Below are 19,840 nucleotides of genomic sequence, written 5' to 3'. Positions count from 1 at the left end.
GGAGACCCCTAGTAAAACTAGTCAAGTCAGGTGACGCGTACACTGACTGTAATTGGTTGAAATGGATATTGCTTATTTTGCTGTGAATCACACAGTGGAGATTGTATGTTTTGCAATAAATGGCAATTTTTAAACTTAATTTTGTATGGGATATTGCCTTTTATGCTACAAATAAATTTCTAGGGTAATAAAGGAGCTTTAGCAATAATAATTTGTGCCCAAAACTCAATATTTACAAAAAGTGGAGATTGTTGCTTTTGATATGACACGTCTCATAGGAGTTTACTTTTTATCGTTATCCAAATTAAATACGTTAAATCTGGACCACACTATATATGGAAAAAAAAGGATTAATAATTAAAACAGAACAATGTGTGTTATTAAAACGTTAAATCATATATTCCACAATGAAATATAATATAGTATGTACAAAATACGCAAAAAAACTTACAACACAAACTAATTGTGCAATATAAATATTGTTCAAAAGCTACATTATGTAAATATATATTTAAATTGTAATATTATTGTGTCTGCTAAAGATTGAAAACCGGGACGGCACTGATTGATTTTCATTTTTTTTTTAGGCTCAACGCATCTACAAGTGTGCAACAATGTGAAATTATTTAGGCTGTACTCAAAAATTTGATTGGAGCCATATATAAAATTAGTTTCTTGACAAGCTTTAAACAAATATTTTCAAGGGCCATTTCTCTTTCTAAAGCACACTTTTTCTCGATTTATCACAGAACATCTTGAAAATACATATAGGCGGATTTAATATAGTTACAGAGGTTAAAGCGTCCTTTTCAAATATATATCTTATCAAAAATCTAATTCACATCCAGTAAAAAGTCCATATCATCCTAGAAAAAACTACAATCTGAAGGCCACCTTAATTAGATCACCGTTATATTTAAAATAGATATAATTTTGATTATATGCTAGTAGACAAGGTGTCCTATATCTTCAAGCTTTGTATATATATTTTTTGAATTTTTAGGCAACCAATCCAGCCTTCATGGTTATTAAGTTAAAACTCTGACAAAAATCATAGGACACCCTGAAAGTTATGCTAAAACTTAACGACGAGATTCTACATCTATTACAATACATAAAAAACGATCCTACTTATCTCAAAAAATTAACAAATAAAAATGGTCAACTTTGGTACCAAAATCCATCATCCTGTAGATTTTGAGCTTCGCTTTGCTTACCCATCATTTTTAAAGTATAGAAACAGATGGGAAGTTACAAATATATATATAAACTTGGCATAATTTACAGCAAAGATAATGAAGCGTTAGAAGCTACTAAGGCGAAAAACTGGACCTAAATATACAAATTTTAACGTAATAAACAATAATAAAAAAATATACATCAGTACAACGTATAAGAATAAATTACATTTCACGATTAACCTTAACTACGTATTAGTATCTTTGTTCTGAGCTCTTAAAGCATATAAGAGAGACAACAAAACGGCTTCATTTCTAATCCTCTCTTTTATACGGGGAATAAAAAATTCAAAAAAAAATCACTTCTGTGTTAAACTAAAATGTCGCTATCTTAGGTTTCATAAAAATGGGTTGTTTGGGTTCATCGATGTGGCTACTGCTCCCATCTGCAATAAAAAAAAAGGAAAATTTGATTGTGGTATCACAAAAGAGAAACATAAAAATAAAAAATAGTTATTTTGTTGTTCTGCCCTGAAATTTTCTATAGTGAATAAAAATATAAATTATTTTATGGGCATTAAAATTAAGTCAGTGTGAGAAGTTTACAAACCCACTAGTATTTTGTGATTTTTCTAAAGCTTTTGATTGTTAATTCATAGAATGCTTTACATCCTATCTATGTAGCCGCATTCAAAGAGTAAAATTCGAAAGCAGTACCGCTCATATATTGGGTTTTGAATGTGGAGTACCACAAGATTTTGTTTGGGGACCTCATGGTTTCTTATTTGTTATAAAAATGTAAATAATATGTTAAATATTTTCACAGTTTTTGTACTGTTTTGTTCGTGTTTTGTAGTTTAATTAGTTACGTTTATTTAGTGTTCTACTTATGTTTAGTTTATTATTTTCACTATTTAACTACTAGACACTACTGTTTATTAGTGTCGCGTTTTTAGTAGTTAATCTGTTTGAGGGCCCCAATTTAGGATATTTTGATTAAAATTATTATAAATCCTTGTAGTTTAAATTTTCTAGAATTTGTATAGTTGCTTCTTTAACTGTCAGTATTCTCTTGAAATTATTGGTCTCCGTTAGCAAAAACAATGTAGAAAATTCTAGACAATTCTAAATTCTTCTATGGGTCTTTAAAAAGGACCGCGTTTCGTGACATAATCAATTTCGTTGTTTATTTTGGAAACAATTAAACGACAGTCAACGAGAGTCAGGTTAAAATTTGTGTTCTATGTGGGTGCTACATTCTGACCTTCGTTAAATCTATGGATCATAGATCAATTGGAGAATTTTATATCACTAATGATCTGACAGCTTTGAAAAATTGGACTTTCAACATTCTTCGTACAAAATATTGGGATAAGCTTGGAGCCGGTAAGAGTTAAGACAGTTAAAATATTAAAATTATTTGACTACTTCGTAAATAATTACAAAGGTCAAAAATTTGCAAATCCCAGTGCTTATCAGAAAGAGTACATCATAGATTTATAAAAAACATTAAACTTATATTTATCACAATGCAAAACAAAAGTTGACGAAAACAGATCTGATCTATATTTAATAAAATTAAGATGTCATAATTCGAATCTTTTCTTCCCTATTAGGAGCTCCCATGTGTTCCTGAGTAGAATAGAAGACATTTTTTGTGAGATACAGCTTGACGGTATTTTTAAATGTTTTCTTAAGAAAGATTTTTATATTTCTTGGCAAAGTGTTATGAGTTATTTCATGACAACTCAAGCCTATACCTATGTGGCCGCAGAATTCATGCAGAGCTTGTTGGAAGCTGATCATCCGAATTATATTTATTTATAATATAATGAATTTATACTTATTTTTATGTATTTCGCTTAAATGGAGACAAATGTACAAGCAAGGTAGAGTTAAAATCCTTAAATCTATAAAAAGTGACCTGCAGTGGTCTCAGTAGCCTCCCCCCTCGCCGTACATTGCAATATGAAGATATCTGATGCGTTACCTGAGTTGCCCTAGAGTTCAAGTCCATACCGCATGTTAGAGTCAAAAATAACATAATACGCTAACTAACGTTATCATGTTCAAAATATTTTTTCAATTGTTTACTACAATTAACTTCCACTAAAAAGTTTTTTTCTCCAACTCGATATGTTATCCAAAGTTATCGCAAGGAGGTTAACAGATTTTCCAGATGTCACAATAACGGCTCCAATATTGATCCTTGGGGCACGCCGCTAGTAATGCTACTGTAGTTAGATTGTTTTTCAATCAAATATACATACTGCTCTCCACCTGACATATAAGATGATAATAAATTCCAAGGACAACCCTTTATGACGTAACGGCTCAATTTTATTAAAAGTAAGGCATCTCCTGCAGTCGAAGGCCTTACTGAGGTCCCACAAAGTTATTTCAACATGTTCCTCCCCCTCGACCACATCTGCCATGGTAATGTAAACAGAGGAAGACTTTTCGAATGTGAGAATAGCTACTCTTAAGGCTCTGTAAAAAAGACTCTTATAAATACCTGGAATATCACCAAAATGAATAGAATTAGATAGAAAACCATTAAGGAGAATCTTACCAAGAAATTCAACTACCATTTGACATCGATACTCAATAAGAGCTCAACAACGCGAAAATAATTAACAGCTACATAATGTCAACACTCTCTCATACTCGTTTGTTAAGCAGTCTTATAGACCAGTACGAACCAAAATGGCCGCCTACAGGAAACACCATCCAAGATTTTTCAAATACCGAGTGACACTACCCTACTAAATTTTTTATCTGATTATCTTTTTTGTAACCGACAAATTGTAATACTACGAAAGAATTTTTACGGAAATACGCGAATTTCTAGTCACGATAAAACGCTGGAAAACAGCGTACTTGGGATTTGTCTTCCGCAAGAAAAAGTATATTTGCATTTGTTTCAACTATTAATACAATAGAGGGAAGAAAAGGTCTAGGCAGAAAGAGGATGTCGTGGTCGTTCTACAGTCTGATTATAATGCTAATATGCTAGCCAAGCACGAGTAATTTGATTTTAATGTCTACCGCATTTCCGTAACCCTACCGTAGTATTTAAATTCATAAATACCGGTTATAATTATAAAGCCTTGTTTGCTCATTGTCAGACCTCTTTGTTCAAAAGTCTGGTAGTCACATATCTAATCATAGAGGATTTACATTCAATTACCTATCCCCAAAATCTATGACAACTTTGTTGATGAAATAACTTTCTTAGAGCTGTAACGGGGCTTTTAATTAACCCACAACACGGGCTCAAACTTGGGTTACAGTTACAAACTTACTTGTATATCAACATTACTTATTGAACGCTTTTGCGAGTCGACAATAATTTGGTACTGATTTTTCAAAGGCGTTTGACAGAGTGAATCAGAACCTTCTAATCAATAAACTTACAAGTATAGGAATGGGTCACTCACTGCATTGTAAAGTTGATTAGTAGATCTTTGGAAAAAGAAAATAAAAGTTAGGCGTATGTCCGCAGAGATCTCATTGTAGTACTTTGCTATTCTAAATATTTGCTAATGATCTTTGGCAGTTTATAGAACTCAAAATTTCTTATCTTCACAAACGATCTGAAGATCTTTAAGCCTTTCCAGCCCACTGACTCCAATGGCCATACACATGCCAGTTCGTAAAATATCGAGTGACATTTTGATTTTTAGATTAGATTTTCCTGTTTACAGTGAGGAATGTCAAATCGTTGTTTTTCTGTGAATAACATTAGGTCAATATGAGTTTTATGAGTTTTTAAAACAAAAATTACCTTAAACTAAGCTTTAAATGTAAATCACATTATTAGATTAAATGTGATATAAATTTATGTTTTTGCTAAAATCACATTAAATTGGTGACAATATGTACTTAGAATGTTATGATTCCACAAGGCATCAGTAGACATCGTGGAAGGTGTAAGCGACATTGATAAAGACGTTATGATTCTGATCCTGCAGAACCTCCTTTAGAAGAGTTGATTTTATCTAATTCAAATTTAGAGGTAGATCAGGACAAAAATTTTGATGAAGAACGAAATTTTGCACTGGCAAGACTTTAATTCTGAAGTTGATTTGTGTCTTGTCTGTTGATTGAGTGTACGCATTTCTCCAAAATAGAAAAAACAAGACCTTTATTTCATATATTTTGAATGCAACATATTCACGAATAAAAAGGAAAATAATGGGCTCAAAAACTTGATATTCACCTATTGCTGATGTTGTCAAAAAATAGATTACTCAAATACATCTCAACGAAAAAACAAATTTGCTCCACGAGTGAACGCCAAGATGTTATATATACTCGATAGAAAGTATGGTCCCTTTCAAAGGTAGAAATTCTCTCAAGTAATAGGTTCGAAATACACCCCATAAATGAGGAATGCAAATATTTGCAAGAGCTGGAGTTAGTGGTATTACATATGACTTTGAAATATACCGGGGAAAAGGAACCGTAAAGAAAACTAAACTAGATATCAGTGGTGATATTTTCATTAGACTTGTGAAAACATACAACGACTAGGATGTTTTCAGGTACATCCTATAAAGTGGTTTGTAAACTAAAGAAGTTAGGAGTACTTGCTCCTGGAACTGTAAGAATTGCAAGACTGCCTGGGTGCCAATTGAAAAGTGATTTAGAATTGAAAAGAAAGAGCCGTGGCTCATTTGATTTTTGCACTGACGAGAGTGAAATTATCTTAGGTCTATTTAGGCCGTCAAATGGTTTGACAATAAAGCAGTGCACATTGTTTCTACTTATACAGGATCGCAGTCTTTACAAAGTATAAAGAGATGAGAAAAAGTTTATTGATGTGCCCCAACCGTATGCTGTCCGAATATACAACAAATATATGGGCCACGTTGATTTGAATGATATGCGCGTATCCTTGTACCGAATAAAAATTGGTGTTAGACGTTATTACTTGATGATGTATGATAAGATTGATGTACCATCTTATTTGTACCGTAAATGCATGGCTTCTGTATAGAAAAGATTGTTTAGCGAAAGGAATCACAAAATTTAAACGAATGGTCACTTTTAGGAGCCGAAATTGTGCATGCAATGTTGCAACAGAATGTGCCATTACGGCGAAGAGGACGATTATCGGATCCAAAAATTGAAACAAATTCCGCGTAAAGGACCTGTTGTGCCCAGACCAATAGATAATATAAGCTTGAATGGATTTTCTCACTGGCCAGAACACATAGAACCAAAACAAAAGATGCGGAAAATGCGTCAAATCGTACACACGAATCTCTTGCATAAAAAGCAAAATATTGCTTTATTATATTCCATAAAAAGTAATGTAAATCTCTTATACATGTACATATGTATATATTACACTTGTGCCCGAATGGCGTCATCCTTTTTTTTTAAATCACTTTTCAAAATCACGATTTTTGCTACTTTTTTTTAAGCATACTTAAATAAAAAAGGCAAAAAAAATTAATTTGGGCTTGAAAGGGTTAACATAAACTGGTGACCAAAAGTAAATTGACAAACCAACTTTCTTTTCTTACCCAGTGCTATACATTTTATTAATTTTTAACCTATTGCAAAGATTTTATGAACTGTTACCACAATATGCATATTTTGTAGCTGGTCAAAAGTAAATTGACATCCTGTTTGTTGTTTAAAATTTATTCAGTAAGCTAGCAGAATTTCAGGCAGTAGTTGCCATCTATAAGTTTTAATAATGTCTGAAATGTCTGCTGATATCAAGTCACGAATTATTTTAAATTTTTAATTATTTTAAGAAAGGCAAGGTAAGATCCATTCACGACACCCAGGGAAATTAAAGAATTTTTAGCTGAATAAGGAGTGGCGTCGACTGTTGCAGGATAGTGAACTAAAAACTCGTCCGGCCAAAAACCGCGGGTGCGTTTACAATTTGCGAAGAAATATGGAGTTTGGACCATCGACCAATGGAAAAACGTGATATTTAGCGACGAATCAAAATTTAATATTATCAATTCTGATGGAAAAGTACGTTAGGCGTCCAGGAAGCAAAAAATTAGATCCGAAGTACACCACAAGCACCGTAAAGAATGGTGGAGGTTCTGTTATGATATAGAGTTATTTTTCTGGTCGAGGGATGGGTCCTCTGCATCAAATTGAAGGTACAATGGGCCGTTTTTTGTATAAGAATATCCTACAAAACATGATGACGCCCTATGCGGATGTTATGCCTCTTAATCATTATTTTCAGCATGATAATGATTCCAAACATGCTTCGAAGCTTATTCAATGTTATTGAGTGGCCATCCCAGTCGCCCGACATGAACCCGATAGAAAATTTGTGGGATTATCTGGATAGACAAGTACGAGATAAAAATATAAAAACAAGCAAACAACTTTTTTGCAAGATACTTGGGAATTAATTGACATATCGCTGATCAATAAGTTAATCGAGTCTATGCCCCGCAGATTATCAGCTCTTGTAACGAACAGAGGCTATGCTACACAATATTAATTAATATAGGATATTTTGCTCTTGTTGTTATTAAAATAAATAAAAAATGTGGGTTTGTCAATTTGCTTCTGACCACTCTTAATGAAAATATATTTATTTTTATTTTGTTTAGGTCCATTTATAATTATTTTTCCTTGATAATTATGTCTACTATAGTAATATCATTACTATAGTAATACATACTTAATGCATAAAGAAATAGTACTTGCAGATATATAAGATAAAAATTAGAAAAATAATGGATATAAATGTTAAAGTTGGTTTGTCAATAATTTACTTTTGGCCAACAGTTACTTAACTCCTTAACGGATTGCTTTTTCCTCCAGAGTGATATTGATGGTTTTTATAAGTTGGGTGCTGTTAACCACTTAGACATAATTATTGAAAAATGCGTTAAAAATAACATTAACGGAGCGTTTTTCGACGATGAAATGAATGTTTAAGTATGCTGCTAGATCAATAGATCATTACTACCCAAGGTAAGAAAGTTTTCAAAACCAAGGCTTTATAACAAAATGCTCGAAAGACTTACAGGTACACATACAACTTATAATATGCACCTATGCATTTGTTTATTCCTTTAATATTTCAACTCTTGAGCCTAGTCGACTCCGTGGCAATTTGCTCTTCAATTTTAATTATTGTGTTGTCCCTACTTAATGCAGCAACTGATATGCAGTACTTTACGGCAAACAAGAACCTTTTTGCATTACAATGAATTCAAATAACTATTGCTATTTCAAACCACCAGGCAATTCTTTTAAGTAATTTTTATTGAAAATAATATTTAAAAAAAGTCTAAAGTAATATATATTTTTCATTAACTACCTGCACAAAAATTAGTAACAAACTCAGATTCTAAAAAAAGCACCCTTTCATCTCAGCTTTAGACTCGCTGGAATAGAATAAGAAATGATTTTCTAGTGTATGGGGGAAAATGTTATATTACAACTTTTTAACAAAGTTAAATAAGTTTAAGTATTTTAAAGTAAAAATATCTCATTTTCATGGATTCAGGCGAGGTAACTAATAGTAGATAGTTTCCTCTACCAATAATTTATTTTACGGTTTCTTTTATCATCAAAGGTGCCGCTGGAAGAGCCTTTCAGCATTGAAACAAACTGCATGTATATTGCTGTAGGCAATTGTAATACTTCTACTTAAGAGCAAAAATAACAAAATATTTTAATTCTCCTTCCTCTGAGTTATTTTTCTTGAGTGTGTTAAAACACCTGTTTAACTTACCTTAAAAGGATTTCCTCCCCATCCACTATGGTTCAACCCGTTACTGGGAAACATCGGCTGAAACCCATTCGAAAACCCATTAATCTTCACTGGTTGATCGTTAAATGGATTCGCGAATCCCTGACTGCCATTCATACCATTGCTAAACCCGTTGGCTACTGGCCATTGGTTGTTACCAAACGGATTGGGTACCGCTGGAGCGGTGTCCGGTTGAAGATTTGCAAACGAGCTCATAAACTGACCTATTGGAAAAATTTAATAAGAAACAGTTGGCAACAGACGTGCATGTTTTCAGTTAAAAGGTCAAGTGATCCCACGCCCAGCAGCACGCCAATTTATAAAAAATCCTGACGCGAATTAGACAATGGAAAACTATTATTTAAATGGCGTGCAATCAGATGAATCGGGTTTTATTATTTTTATTATATAATTCTCGGATCGAAAAAAGTTAGCGTTAATTGAACGATATTGTGATGATTGGCTGATGAATAAAAAAATGTATTTTCTTGGCAGTATAAGTATTTGTTTAAACTTACTAACCTTGACTAGGAGAACCGAAAATAGATCCTTGTGGTGATGGCGAACCGTAAGCGGATCCGGTGTTCGGCGTTGAAGAACTGTATAGCGATCCTGTAGATCCCGTATTAGTTGTGGACCAAACATCCTGAAAAATATTTGTGAAAATTATCTCAAAAGAATATTTTTTTATTAAAAATTCTATATAATATATTCTATTTAATTATCGAAATTTTACCGGTAAAAACCCATATTTAATATCCGGCTACCAAATTATAGGTTTTGTATAACATAGGATACACTAAATTAAGTTTGGTATAGGCAGGTATTAAATTAGTTATTAATTATAGGCGTAATTATGAGAGGACTAAAATCCTGTAATTTCTTTTTAATTTTTTATTTAAAATTCAATAATTCTTGCAATTTTAATTATGTCATCTATAAACAATTTGTTACTTTTGCAGTTTTTACTCATAACATTTCAGTCATCGAACTGACATTGAGAACAACTTAACTGATATTGTAGATTTTGAGTTCTTATTTTCTATTTTCACCTGAATTAAAAATCAGTATCTTAGAGAACTTGAATTACAAATGGTAAATTTATTTTTCTACATTTCAAGCCCTCAATATTTCAGATTGCACATATTTAAAAATATACAGGGTTTTCCACTAGGAGCTTGCAAATAAATATTAAATCAAATATACTTTATTACCATAACATTAAATGTTTTTGACAGAGCTAAAAAAATAAAAATACACATACATAAGAAAGGCTGTGTTTACTTTTACCTGTTCACCTACAAGTACTGATACATACGGACAATTGAAATTTGACAGAATTTGATCATAGGAAAACATAATATATGTGTTGAAAGAAGTCGTCCATATACTCAAAGAGACCCTGATCTAACCATACCAAAAGAGAACAACACAAAGTCTCGGTCTCAAAAAATTTTATTAAGTAATTATAGTTAAAGTGATGGCACGTATTTCGCTCCGAATAACTGTGTCTCAAACAACAATACAAATTGTCTGTGTATAATATGACCCAGTTGGTCATGTTTTGAACTCTTTAAGGTCTGATGATGCTATTAGGAGCGAAACACGTGTGATTACTTTAACTATAATTAATTAATAAAAATTTTTGAGCCGAGACTTTGTGTTGTTCTCTTTAATATGATAATACATGTAAATTATTAAAATAATACTATATGCATACAATACCAGCAACTACAAAATCTCAATAAAATAATATTAGTTTCCCTTAACATTCGTGTTCGAAATATTCGTCCACATGATAAAATTCCTAGTTAATTAGAATTTTTTTCACATTAGCTTTAAATTTTTTATAGTCTATTATTTGCCTAATGCCTTATTGGTAAATGGTTGAACAGTTTTTTATTGTCATAAATCGCAACTTCTTTGTAAAGGTAGAGTAATGGATTGGTAGATTAATCATTTGTGAAGACCGAATAAATGTTCTGTCTGAACAGAAGATCAATGAGTAGTTTCTATGCATTAAGCAAACAGATTCCATAATAAAAATTAGTGATGTAAATGAAGGAACGTTCCCTTCGTGCTATGGCGAATATTCGCGCCCGATAAATCGTTCGTGTGCGCAAGATAGATCGTTCTCTCGTGCGCGAACGTTCGCCAAAGAATTTTCAGCACGATTCCGTATTCGGCGCGCTTTATTTACATAAACTACTGTCGGCGTCCGCAACAGTATACAAATTGTTAAAGAAGTAACAAATTCACATGTTGTACTTGCACTGTTTAATAAATTACAAGTAGAGAAAACTGGTAAGGCAGTAGCTTTAAAATTACCTGTAGTAACTCGTTGGGGATCTATCTTAAAGTGTATGGAAAGCCTATGGAGCACCAGACAAATATTAAAAATGCTAGCCATTTCGGAATTAGGCACAGCAGTGAAAAAAAATTGTCTCGATGATGACATATTGGATCAAGGTTGAGAAGGTAATGAGAGTTTTGTCACCTATTGTTAAATGGATAACAAGGCTGGAAGGAGATAACCTGCAAATGTCTGATGTCGCAGAAGCCTTTTATGAACTCCATGATGTGTTTCTAAAAGAGGTACCTGGGCTACCAGTCACCAAAAAAGAGGGAGAAATCTCTAATCAAAAACATAAGTGATCGAAAGAGCAAAGTCGTTTGCGGAGTGCATTTAGCTGCTAATATTTTAAACCCGAAATATCAAGGAATACATTTGTCACCTGAGGAACACTCCGATGGTAAGACATTTGCAATTACTAACACGGTATCTGGTGTATTTTTATTTTAGGGATACAATTTATTAATACACTGGCTGCCACTAATGAAAATTTTCGTCTTCAAGAAAGTGCAATCGCCGTTGAATTAGCTCAATACATAGCACATACCGAAACATTTACGAAGCCCTATTTATGGGGCATTGTTGGCCAAATAGATCCTGTAACGTGGTGGCAGGCTTATTGCTCGAAAACAGCTATCAAGGATTTAGCAGTAAGCATTTTGACGCTTCCGCCTTCGTCAGCCGCGACTGAGCGAACATTTAGTAGGTATTCGTTAGTCCATACTAAACGTCGAAATCGTTTGACGGTGAAGAGAGCGGGAATGCTAACCCATATTGCCTGTAACCTTAATCTGATGGCCAAAGAGTCCCAAAGGCAAGGTGAATCAACGTCAATGCACGTAAACCAACCTCAATCCTTGGATCCTTCCACGTCTACACAGACAGCTCCTCCTCTGGGTGATCAGGTCCATGATTTATTATTAACATTAGAATCTGAGAATTCAGAGACTGATGAGTCCGATGACGAAGAGAGCGGGGCCTACAGTGTTTACGATTTCGATTCCAATAGTAGCATTGGGCCAGAAAGTTTCGATGGGCTTGACTACTCTTGATCTTGATCCACAATTAGAGTACCTGAGTTAGGTTAAAACTGTATTTTTGGTTTATTGCAAATTGCAGTTTATTTTTTTACATAAAGCTTTTTTCGAGTTACTTTTTACTTCTTACATCATAAAACGTTTCTCATGTTATTTTCATGTTACTTTACCTACTTTACCTACTTTGTATTCACATAGCATAGCACACAAACTATGCTTAGTTTTTAAGAATATAATATCAAACCTGATCGGTAACATATATTATTGTATATTCTTTAAAAACCCCTTTAGATATAATATTTGGTTATTTATGATGAATATTCTTATTCTATCCGGATTTATGAATATTATGATGTTAAGGTTTTTATAAAGTTACAATAATTCAGTGTCGGTATTTTAGAAAGCATTAGGAGAATATTGAGATAGAAAAATTCTAGGCATTTTGAGAATTTTGAGCATTTTGAGAAAAAATCATGAAAAATAAGTTTTTGAATACTTTACCACATCCCAAACATAAATTCTCAGGTTTTTTTTGTTTATGCTTGTTTATTCTCGTTCGTGCTCAGGGAACATTCTTTTAAATTACGTGCTCGAGAATTTTACATCACTAATAAAAATACATGGCAATGTACGGATGTTACCCCTTATAAAGAATTATCGTCGACAGGATTGTAGATTTTTTGCAAGATAAACACAGATTTGAACAGGCTCGTACTACAAGAGGTTCAGAAGCGTATTCCATATTTGAGATTGTGATTCCATAAGAGCGAAATAGACATTTCTTTGCAGTACCGAACCAACCTCCTTTCTCACTGTGCGCACGGCATAACATACAGAAGATATCTTACTTCACACATTACTAATATGATTTCAAACTTCAATTTGCTGTCAATAAATATTTCCAAGAACCTACATTTATTTAAGTCTGCTATACAGTAATTATCCCCTATTGTTATATGGTTAACAGTACGTTTAAAGTTTAAAAGATTATTTTGTATATAATAAAGGTTAAGAGATTAGAGTCACACCAGTACTTGACTTGTTAACGTCTTCATTAATCATGCCATGTAACAAGGTGGAGGAAGTACACACAAGCCCTACTTGATTTCCAAGTAGCCAGATGTGGAGTCTTGCAAATTTACAGATTGAACTCGACTAATTAAATAAGATTTAAGCCAATTCAAGCAATTTCCCCAAAAGTCAGAAATCTTCAATTTCATTAATAAAATATTGTGGCATACACCATCAAAAGCTTTAGAGATGTCACAGAATACCACGTGAACTATTAAGGTTTATATATAATTTTCCCAGCACCTCAAAGATGGCGTCGTTAGTGCCTGTTAGACTAATGAAAACCATATTGAAACTTATTAGGGATGCCATGATTTCTAAGAAAGGCCATTATTCTAGTTTTTCCACAATTTTGGTTAAGAAAGGCAGAAGGAAAATAGTCCTGTAATTGGATGAAAAATTCCGGTTCGCCCCTTGAAAATCGGATGACCGAAGCCCTTTTAAGTAGGTCTGGAAAATGTCCATGTTTAATGGAGGAATTAATTGCGTTTGTAAAGATATTCAAAGCTGAAACTGGCAAATTTAGACACAACATAATGGAAATATCATCCCAACCAGAGAATTTTTTATTTTTAATAGTCATAATTGTTTTTTTAAACACGAGCAAAGTAGAAGCTTTCAGCTATAGAAGTACTACTAAGCCAATCAATAGCATCCTTAGAAGATATGAAAATGCCACTATGAACTGTCAATTTATGGCATGGGCTACTCAGAACTGGGGCTCCTGAAATCATTAACATACCTCCAAATCTCTCTCTGCTTATTTGGGTCTGATAGTATTGCGATAAACTGAGTGATATCTTTGGAAGTAATTTAGAAAAAAGATACTACTATGGCACAATTTTTTTATATAAAGTAGAGTCCTAATGTTTCTTGAAGAGATTTTCAATCCCTTGGTGATCCATGATTTACCTCTGGTTCTTGATTTCTAATTAACTATCGGAAAAGAATTCTGGAACAGTTGTTGTTTTACCTTGTTTACCAGATAACGGAAATTCAAGAAGGTTTAAAATAAAATTTCCCCAACAGGCAATTCCTTTAAAATTATCGACCCATAAGAGCGCCTTGTATTGTTTTCAAATATTTATATTATATTAAAGAGAAAAAAATAACTTCTAAACTTAGAAGTAATCTCTAATTTCGTCTAGGCTAGAAATGTAATTACCTGCAACTACCTAGAAATATATATTGTGTCTCCATTATTTGATCTCTTTAAATCATCAATAATAATTAAATCTTTTTAGGCAGTTAGCATCATTTATTTCCTCTGCATAATATCTTTCTGGTAGTTAAACAAAACTAAAAATGAATCATATAAATTTGAAACTTAAATATGAACGACTTTTTCTAGGACAACTAAAAGTGCAGATATGTTTTCCACTGTATCTTCACACATTCAAGCATATGCTGATGAGACACAATTGTTATCTCAGTTTAATCCAGACTATCCTGATAAGGCTACTAAGCAGTTAAATTTAAATTTATCTAACATTTTGCAATACTCAGCCTAACACAATTTAAAGAACAATCCTACAAAGATTATAATGCTATTGTTTTGTTCTGAAAATAGAAGAAACACACTCACGAATAGCCTTGTTATTCAAATTGATAATACCCAATTGACTTTTTCTAAGTGTGTTATAAATTTAGGTTTATGCATTTATGCATAGATGTACAGCTTAATTTTGAGCAACACTTAAAATCTTGGCTGAAAAAAGTTATGTGAGAATAAAGCTTTTACATGCAAACAGGCACCTTTTACATTTTAAAACTAGCAAAACATTATGTCACTTATTATGGCTATTTATTCTTAATGCGTTATAGTATATTATTCATTCGTGCATGTTGTAAATAAAAATACATGCTGTAGATTTATTTACAAATTAAGAAAATTTGATCATGTATCAAAAAATATTTTAAAAAATGGGTTGGCCGAAGTGTGATAATTTGTATAAATTGAATTTGATGCTATTTTGAACATATATCAACAACCAGTATATTTGTTTGTACGAAAACCTTTTTATAGAGAGGCTGTACATCGCTCTTTAAGGGACAAAAATTATTTAACAATGCTCTAACACAGGACTCCTTTTTTCAAAAAAGCTAGTTATAATTAAGTTAACGTATACAGGGTGTCCGGAAGCTAGATGCAATCCTTTAAGGGGGTGATGGCTGACTTAATTTCAAACATTTTAAGCTAAATATGTGTAGGTCGAAATTTGTTTATAAATTTTTGCATTTTTCTTAAGAAATACCAAAATTTCACACTTAAACGGTAACAGAGCGCAAGTTACAATTAGTATCGGAGTTTCAAAGTTTATTTTGTTTTGTCTAATGTGTATTAATAAAAATACGATCAATTTCAAGCTTCTGTGTAAACTTATTAGAAAAAATAGAGATATTGAAACGTAAAAAATAAATATGGAGTTAAAATAAAAATGCTTTGTTTTATGTTTAAATAATTGTTATGAAAATGCTTTCGTCGTTCAAACCTATCTAAAAATATGCCCCAAAGTTGTTTAAGAGTTGTTATGTTTCAAATCACCTTTCGCCGTCTTACTAAAGTTGGCATTGGGAATAATCCGGCACGTGGAGTCAACCCTGGCCATAATAATGTAGAGATTGAGGAGCAAATACTGGAAGCTTTTAGCGCAGACCCTACTGCAAGCGTCAGAAAAGTAGCTGAAGACCTTAACCTTTCTAGATGGAAGGTGTGGACGACCATGAAGAAAGATGGACAGTATCCCTTTTATGGTACGGGGGTGCAGGGCTTACAAGAAGAAGACCCTGCAAGACGAATTCAGTTCTGCCGCTTTTTATTGAACATGGACATCGAGGACCCGTTATTCTTAAGAAGTATCTTGTGGACAGACGAGTCCAATTTTTCCAGGGAGGGTATTACCAACTTCCACAACCTCCACGAATGGGTTGCCAAAGATGCAAATCCGCACTGGAAAAAACAAAAATCATTTCAGGTCAATGTCTGGGCCGAAGTAATAGGCAGGACTATTATTGTGCCACATTTTCTACCAGAGAATTTGAATATTGCCAACTATTTAGATTTTCTACAAAATGATATCCCCGTTCTTCTAGACGAAGCTGGATTATTGGAACGAGAAAGACCAATAATCTTTCAGCAAGATGGTTGTCCAGCGCATTGGTCCTTGGCTGTCAGGAATTACTTAGACGACTGTTTTCCGGACGGTTGGATCGGTAGAGGCGGAACCTTTCCTTGGCCTCCTCGATCGCCTGACCTAACTCCGTTGGATTTTTTCATACGAGGCCGGGCAAAGGAGCTTGTATACACCACCGAAATAAGAACAAGAGAAGAGATTCGCAAAATAAATGAAGTATTTGAAAGGATGAAAGATGATATGACCATCAGAGTAACCACCACCGAAGTAACAAAAAGGGCTCGTGCCTGTATTAGAAATAATGGATTGCATTTTGAACATGAACAATAAATAGTTTAAACAACATTGTGTTTCATTTAACATTAAAACCTAAAATAACCCCACAATCGGGGCTCTAATGCTTAGTAGGCTTATGAGAGGTCTCACTCTAATAATTTTTGTTTACATGACCTGCCACACAAAAGAGGCCATAATTCTGAGAATTGGCCAGGCATCGGCATGAGTGATATCTAAAAATAAAGGGCGTTTCAATGTCTCTATTTTTTCTATAAGTTTACATAGAAGCTTGGAATTGATCGTATTTTTATTAATACACATTAGACAAAACAAAATAAACTTTGAAACTCCGATACTAATTGTAACTTGCGCTCTATTACCGTTTAAGTGTGAAATTTTGGTATTTCTTGAGGAAAATGCAAAAATTGCCATAAAAAATTTATAAACAAATTTCGACCTACACATATTTAGCCTAAAATGTTTGAAATTAAGTCAGCTATCACCCCCTTAAAGGTTTGCATATAGTTTCCGGACACCCTGTATATAAAATTAACTCTGCAACGCTGCAAGACATTTCTGGAGATGCATGGAAGGTTAGCGAATCTTCCGGACAGTGGTCTGCCGAGTATATGCCGAGCGTCTCTTTATAAACTTGGCGTGGAGGCCAGTTCACAGATCAGTTCGGAATATTGGCGCGATATTTCAATCGGACTTAAGTAGTAGTAAATATATACGATGTAAATAAATATTTCTAGTAGTCTTAAGTGATCGTGTTTAGTAGTATAAGTGTGTAAATAAATCAGTTGACTAATTTTATGCATTGATTATTTTAATTCATACTCGAACGAACGGTAAAAACGTTACAATATGCAATTTTGATTATTTAAGGTTTAGGTACAAAAACTATTTATATATGGGGTTCATAAAGACACATCTCCAAAAGTCTTGGGTCCTCCTTGCTAAATTTTACTCTGTTTATATTAAGACGTTCAATTTCTGCATATAACTTTTCGGCAGTGTGGTACCTAAATCGTACCACAAATAAATAGCTAAAAAATACATAGTGGTACAAAAAATAAACCACCTTTCAAATTTATTTTCCTGTTCGGCACAGCGACATATATTCTGTACCACATATCCCTACCATATATTTAATGAACATGGATGCAGATTTTTACTATACTGCATAAATATTTTCTGTCTTGACTGGTCAAACGCATTAGATGTTGCAAGAAGCACGTGCTTTTGTTTATAAATATTTAGTGTTGTTTTTATTTTGATAAGGTAAGCATTTCGGATTATTCTGTATTTTATTTGCGTTTTATGATGTATATATTTATGTAAAAAACATAAATGCAATAAAAATTAAGGATTATGGTTTAAAAAAAAAACATAATTTTAATGAGTCCCTAATTTGTACCACTATGCAATAAGGGTATTTTCTTTTTTCAGGCTATGGCTTTCGCTGGCAGCAGTAAATATCCTATGGACTTAAAATTGGTCGATATGACTGAAAAAGAGTTCTACGACGAATTAGAAATGATAGATAAAGTTCCAAGTGATCAGGAATCAATTATTTCAGAAGAGTCCGACAATGAAAATGATTTCTGTGAAATACAGCCTAATGATATTATGATCAGTAGAGATGATGACTCCAGCGATGATGACATCCCACTTTCAAGGTATTTACAAAAATCAAATAATCAACCACCTAAAGTTTCATGGTCTACTCAAAATTTACATCTAATAAACCCGGCCCAGCCGTTTACTGAGACTGAGAATCAAGGTCTATGTCTTGAGTTGCTACAAAATTAAGATCACCTGTTGTCACCTTACTGTTTTTTTAATCTGTTTATAAGTGACGAGCTTATGGAAGACATTGTTTTTCAAACAAAACTCTATGCTGAACAAGAATTTCAAAAAAATAACAAAAAATATAATCCTACAAATACAAAAGAAATGAAGGTTTTCCTCGGTCTTAATATTCTCATGGGAATCAAACCACTACCTAGTTATAGAGACTATTGGAGTGTCGACGAAGACATGCACGATAATTACATTTCCCAGTTTATGGCTGTAAATAGATTCGGTTGGTTGCTTAGCCACGTTCACCTCAATGACAATAGCGTAATGCCAAAAAAGGGGGATGCAGGATTCGATAAACTGTATAAAGTTAGGCCCTTTATAGATAACATTAAGGAGAATTTTAAAAAATAATATGATTGTACAAAAAACATCGCAATCGATGAATCAATGGTAAAATGTAAGGGGCGAAGTACGTTGAAGCAATATATGCCGAAAAAGCCTATAAAACGAGGCTACAAAATTTGGACTTTGGCTGACTCATATATGCATATTTATATGACTTTGATATTTATACCGGTAAAACCGATGACTACGTGGAACATTCGTTAGGAGAAAAGGTAATACTTAGACTTACCGAGGATCTCCAATAAAAAAATCACCTGCTTTTCTTCGATAACTTTTTCAACTCGTATATGTTATTGAAAATTCTCAAAGAACGAGGCATTCATGCATGTGGTACAGTTCAGTCGAACAGAAAACATCTTCCAAAAATGACTGAAGATAAACTTTTGAAGCAAGGTGAATATGATTATTTATTAAGTTCTGATGGGATCAGTTTGATTAAATGGAAAGACAAAAGAGCAGTCCATATTTTGACCAATTATCATGATCCAACGGTAAAAAGCTCTGTGAAACGAAAACAAAAGGATGGTAGTAAAATCCCTATTCCTTGTCCTATGGCACTGGTGGACTACAATAGTAACATGAACTTTGTGGACCGTTTCAACCAAATGAAATCATCTTATGAGCTAGATCGTAAATGTAAAAAATGGTGGATGAGAATTTTTTTTCCATTTCATTGATTGGAAATCAATGAAATGGAAAAAATCATCACTCTCTATCGACTAAAAAGGTTATCCCTAAAAGATTTTCGTCGAAGAGTTGTTGATGGGTTATTGGCAGAACGATACGTCCAAATTAGTGCAGATCATGAAACGCAATCGGAAGCTTTCAAG

At 33.2% G+C, this 19,840-nt stretch overlaps 1 protein-coding gene across 3 annotated transcripts in view; it reads right to left on the bottom strand.

Moving 5' to 3' along the window:
- Positions 1-373: 373 nt before the first annotated feature.
- LOC126744181 (arf-GAP domain and FG repeat-containing protein 1) overlaps positions 374-19,840 on the bottom strand; it is a 144,390-nt gene continuing 124,923 nt past the window's right edge. For all 3 annotated transcript variants that reach the window (XM_050451539.1, XM_050451540.1, XM_050451541.1), the window contains 3 exons: positions 9,451-9,574; positions 8,911-9,152; positions 374-1,624 (listed from right to left, as the gene is read on the bottom strand). In XM_050451539.1, the coding sequence (XP_050307496.1) occupies positions 1,577-1,624; positions 8,911-9,152; positions 9,451-9,574 (414 nt within the window). In that variant the 3' untranslated portion in view covers positions 374-1,576. The remainder of the gene's footprint in view (positions 1,625-8,910; positions 9,153-9,450; positions 9,575-19,840) is intronic.

This window comes from Anthonomus grandis, chromosome 13 (assembly GCF_022605725.1).
Source record: "Anthonomus grandis grandis chromosome 13, icAntGran1.3, whole genome shotgun sequence".
Lineage (NCBI taxonomy): Eukaryota > Metazoa > Arthropoda > Insecta > Coleoptera > Curculionidae > Anthonomus > Anthonomus grandis.
The sequence above is the reverse complement of the archived record's forward strand: the minus strand, read 5'-3'. Positions and strand labels throughout refer to the sequence as shown.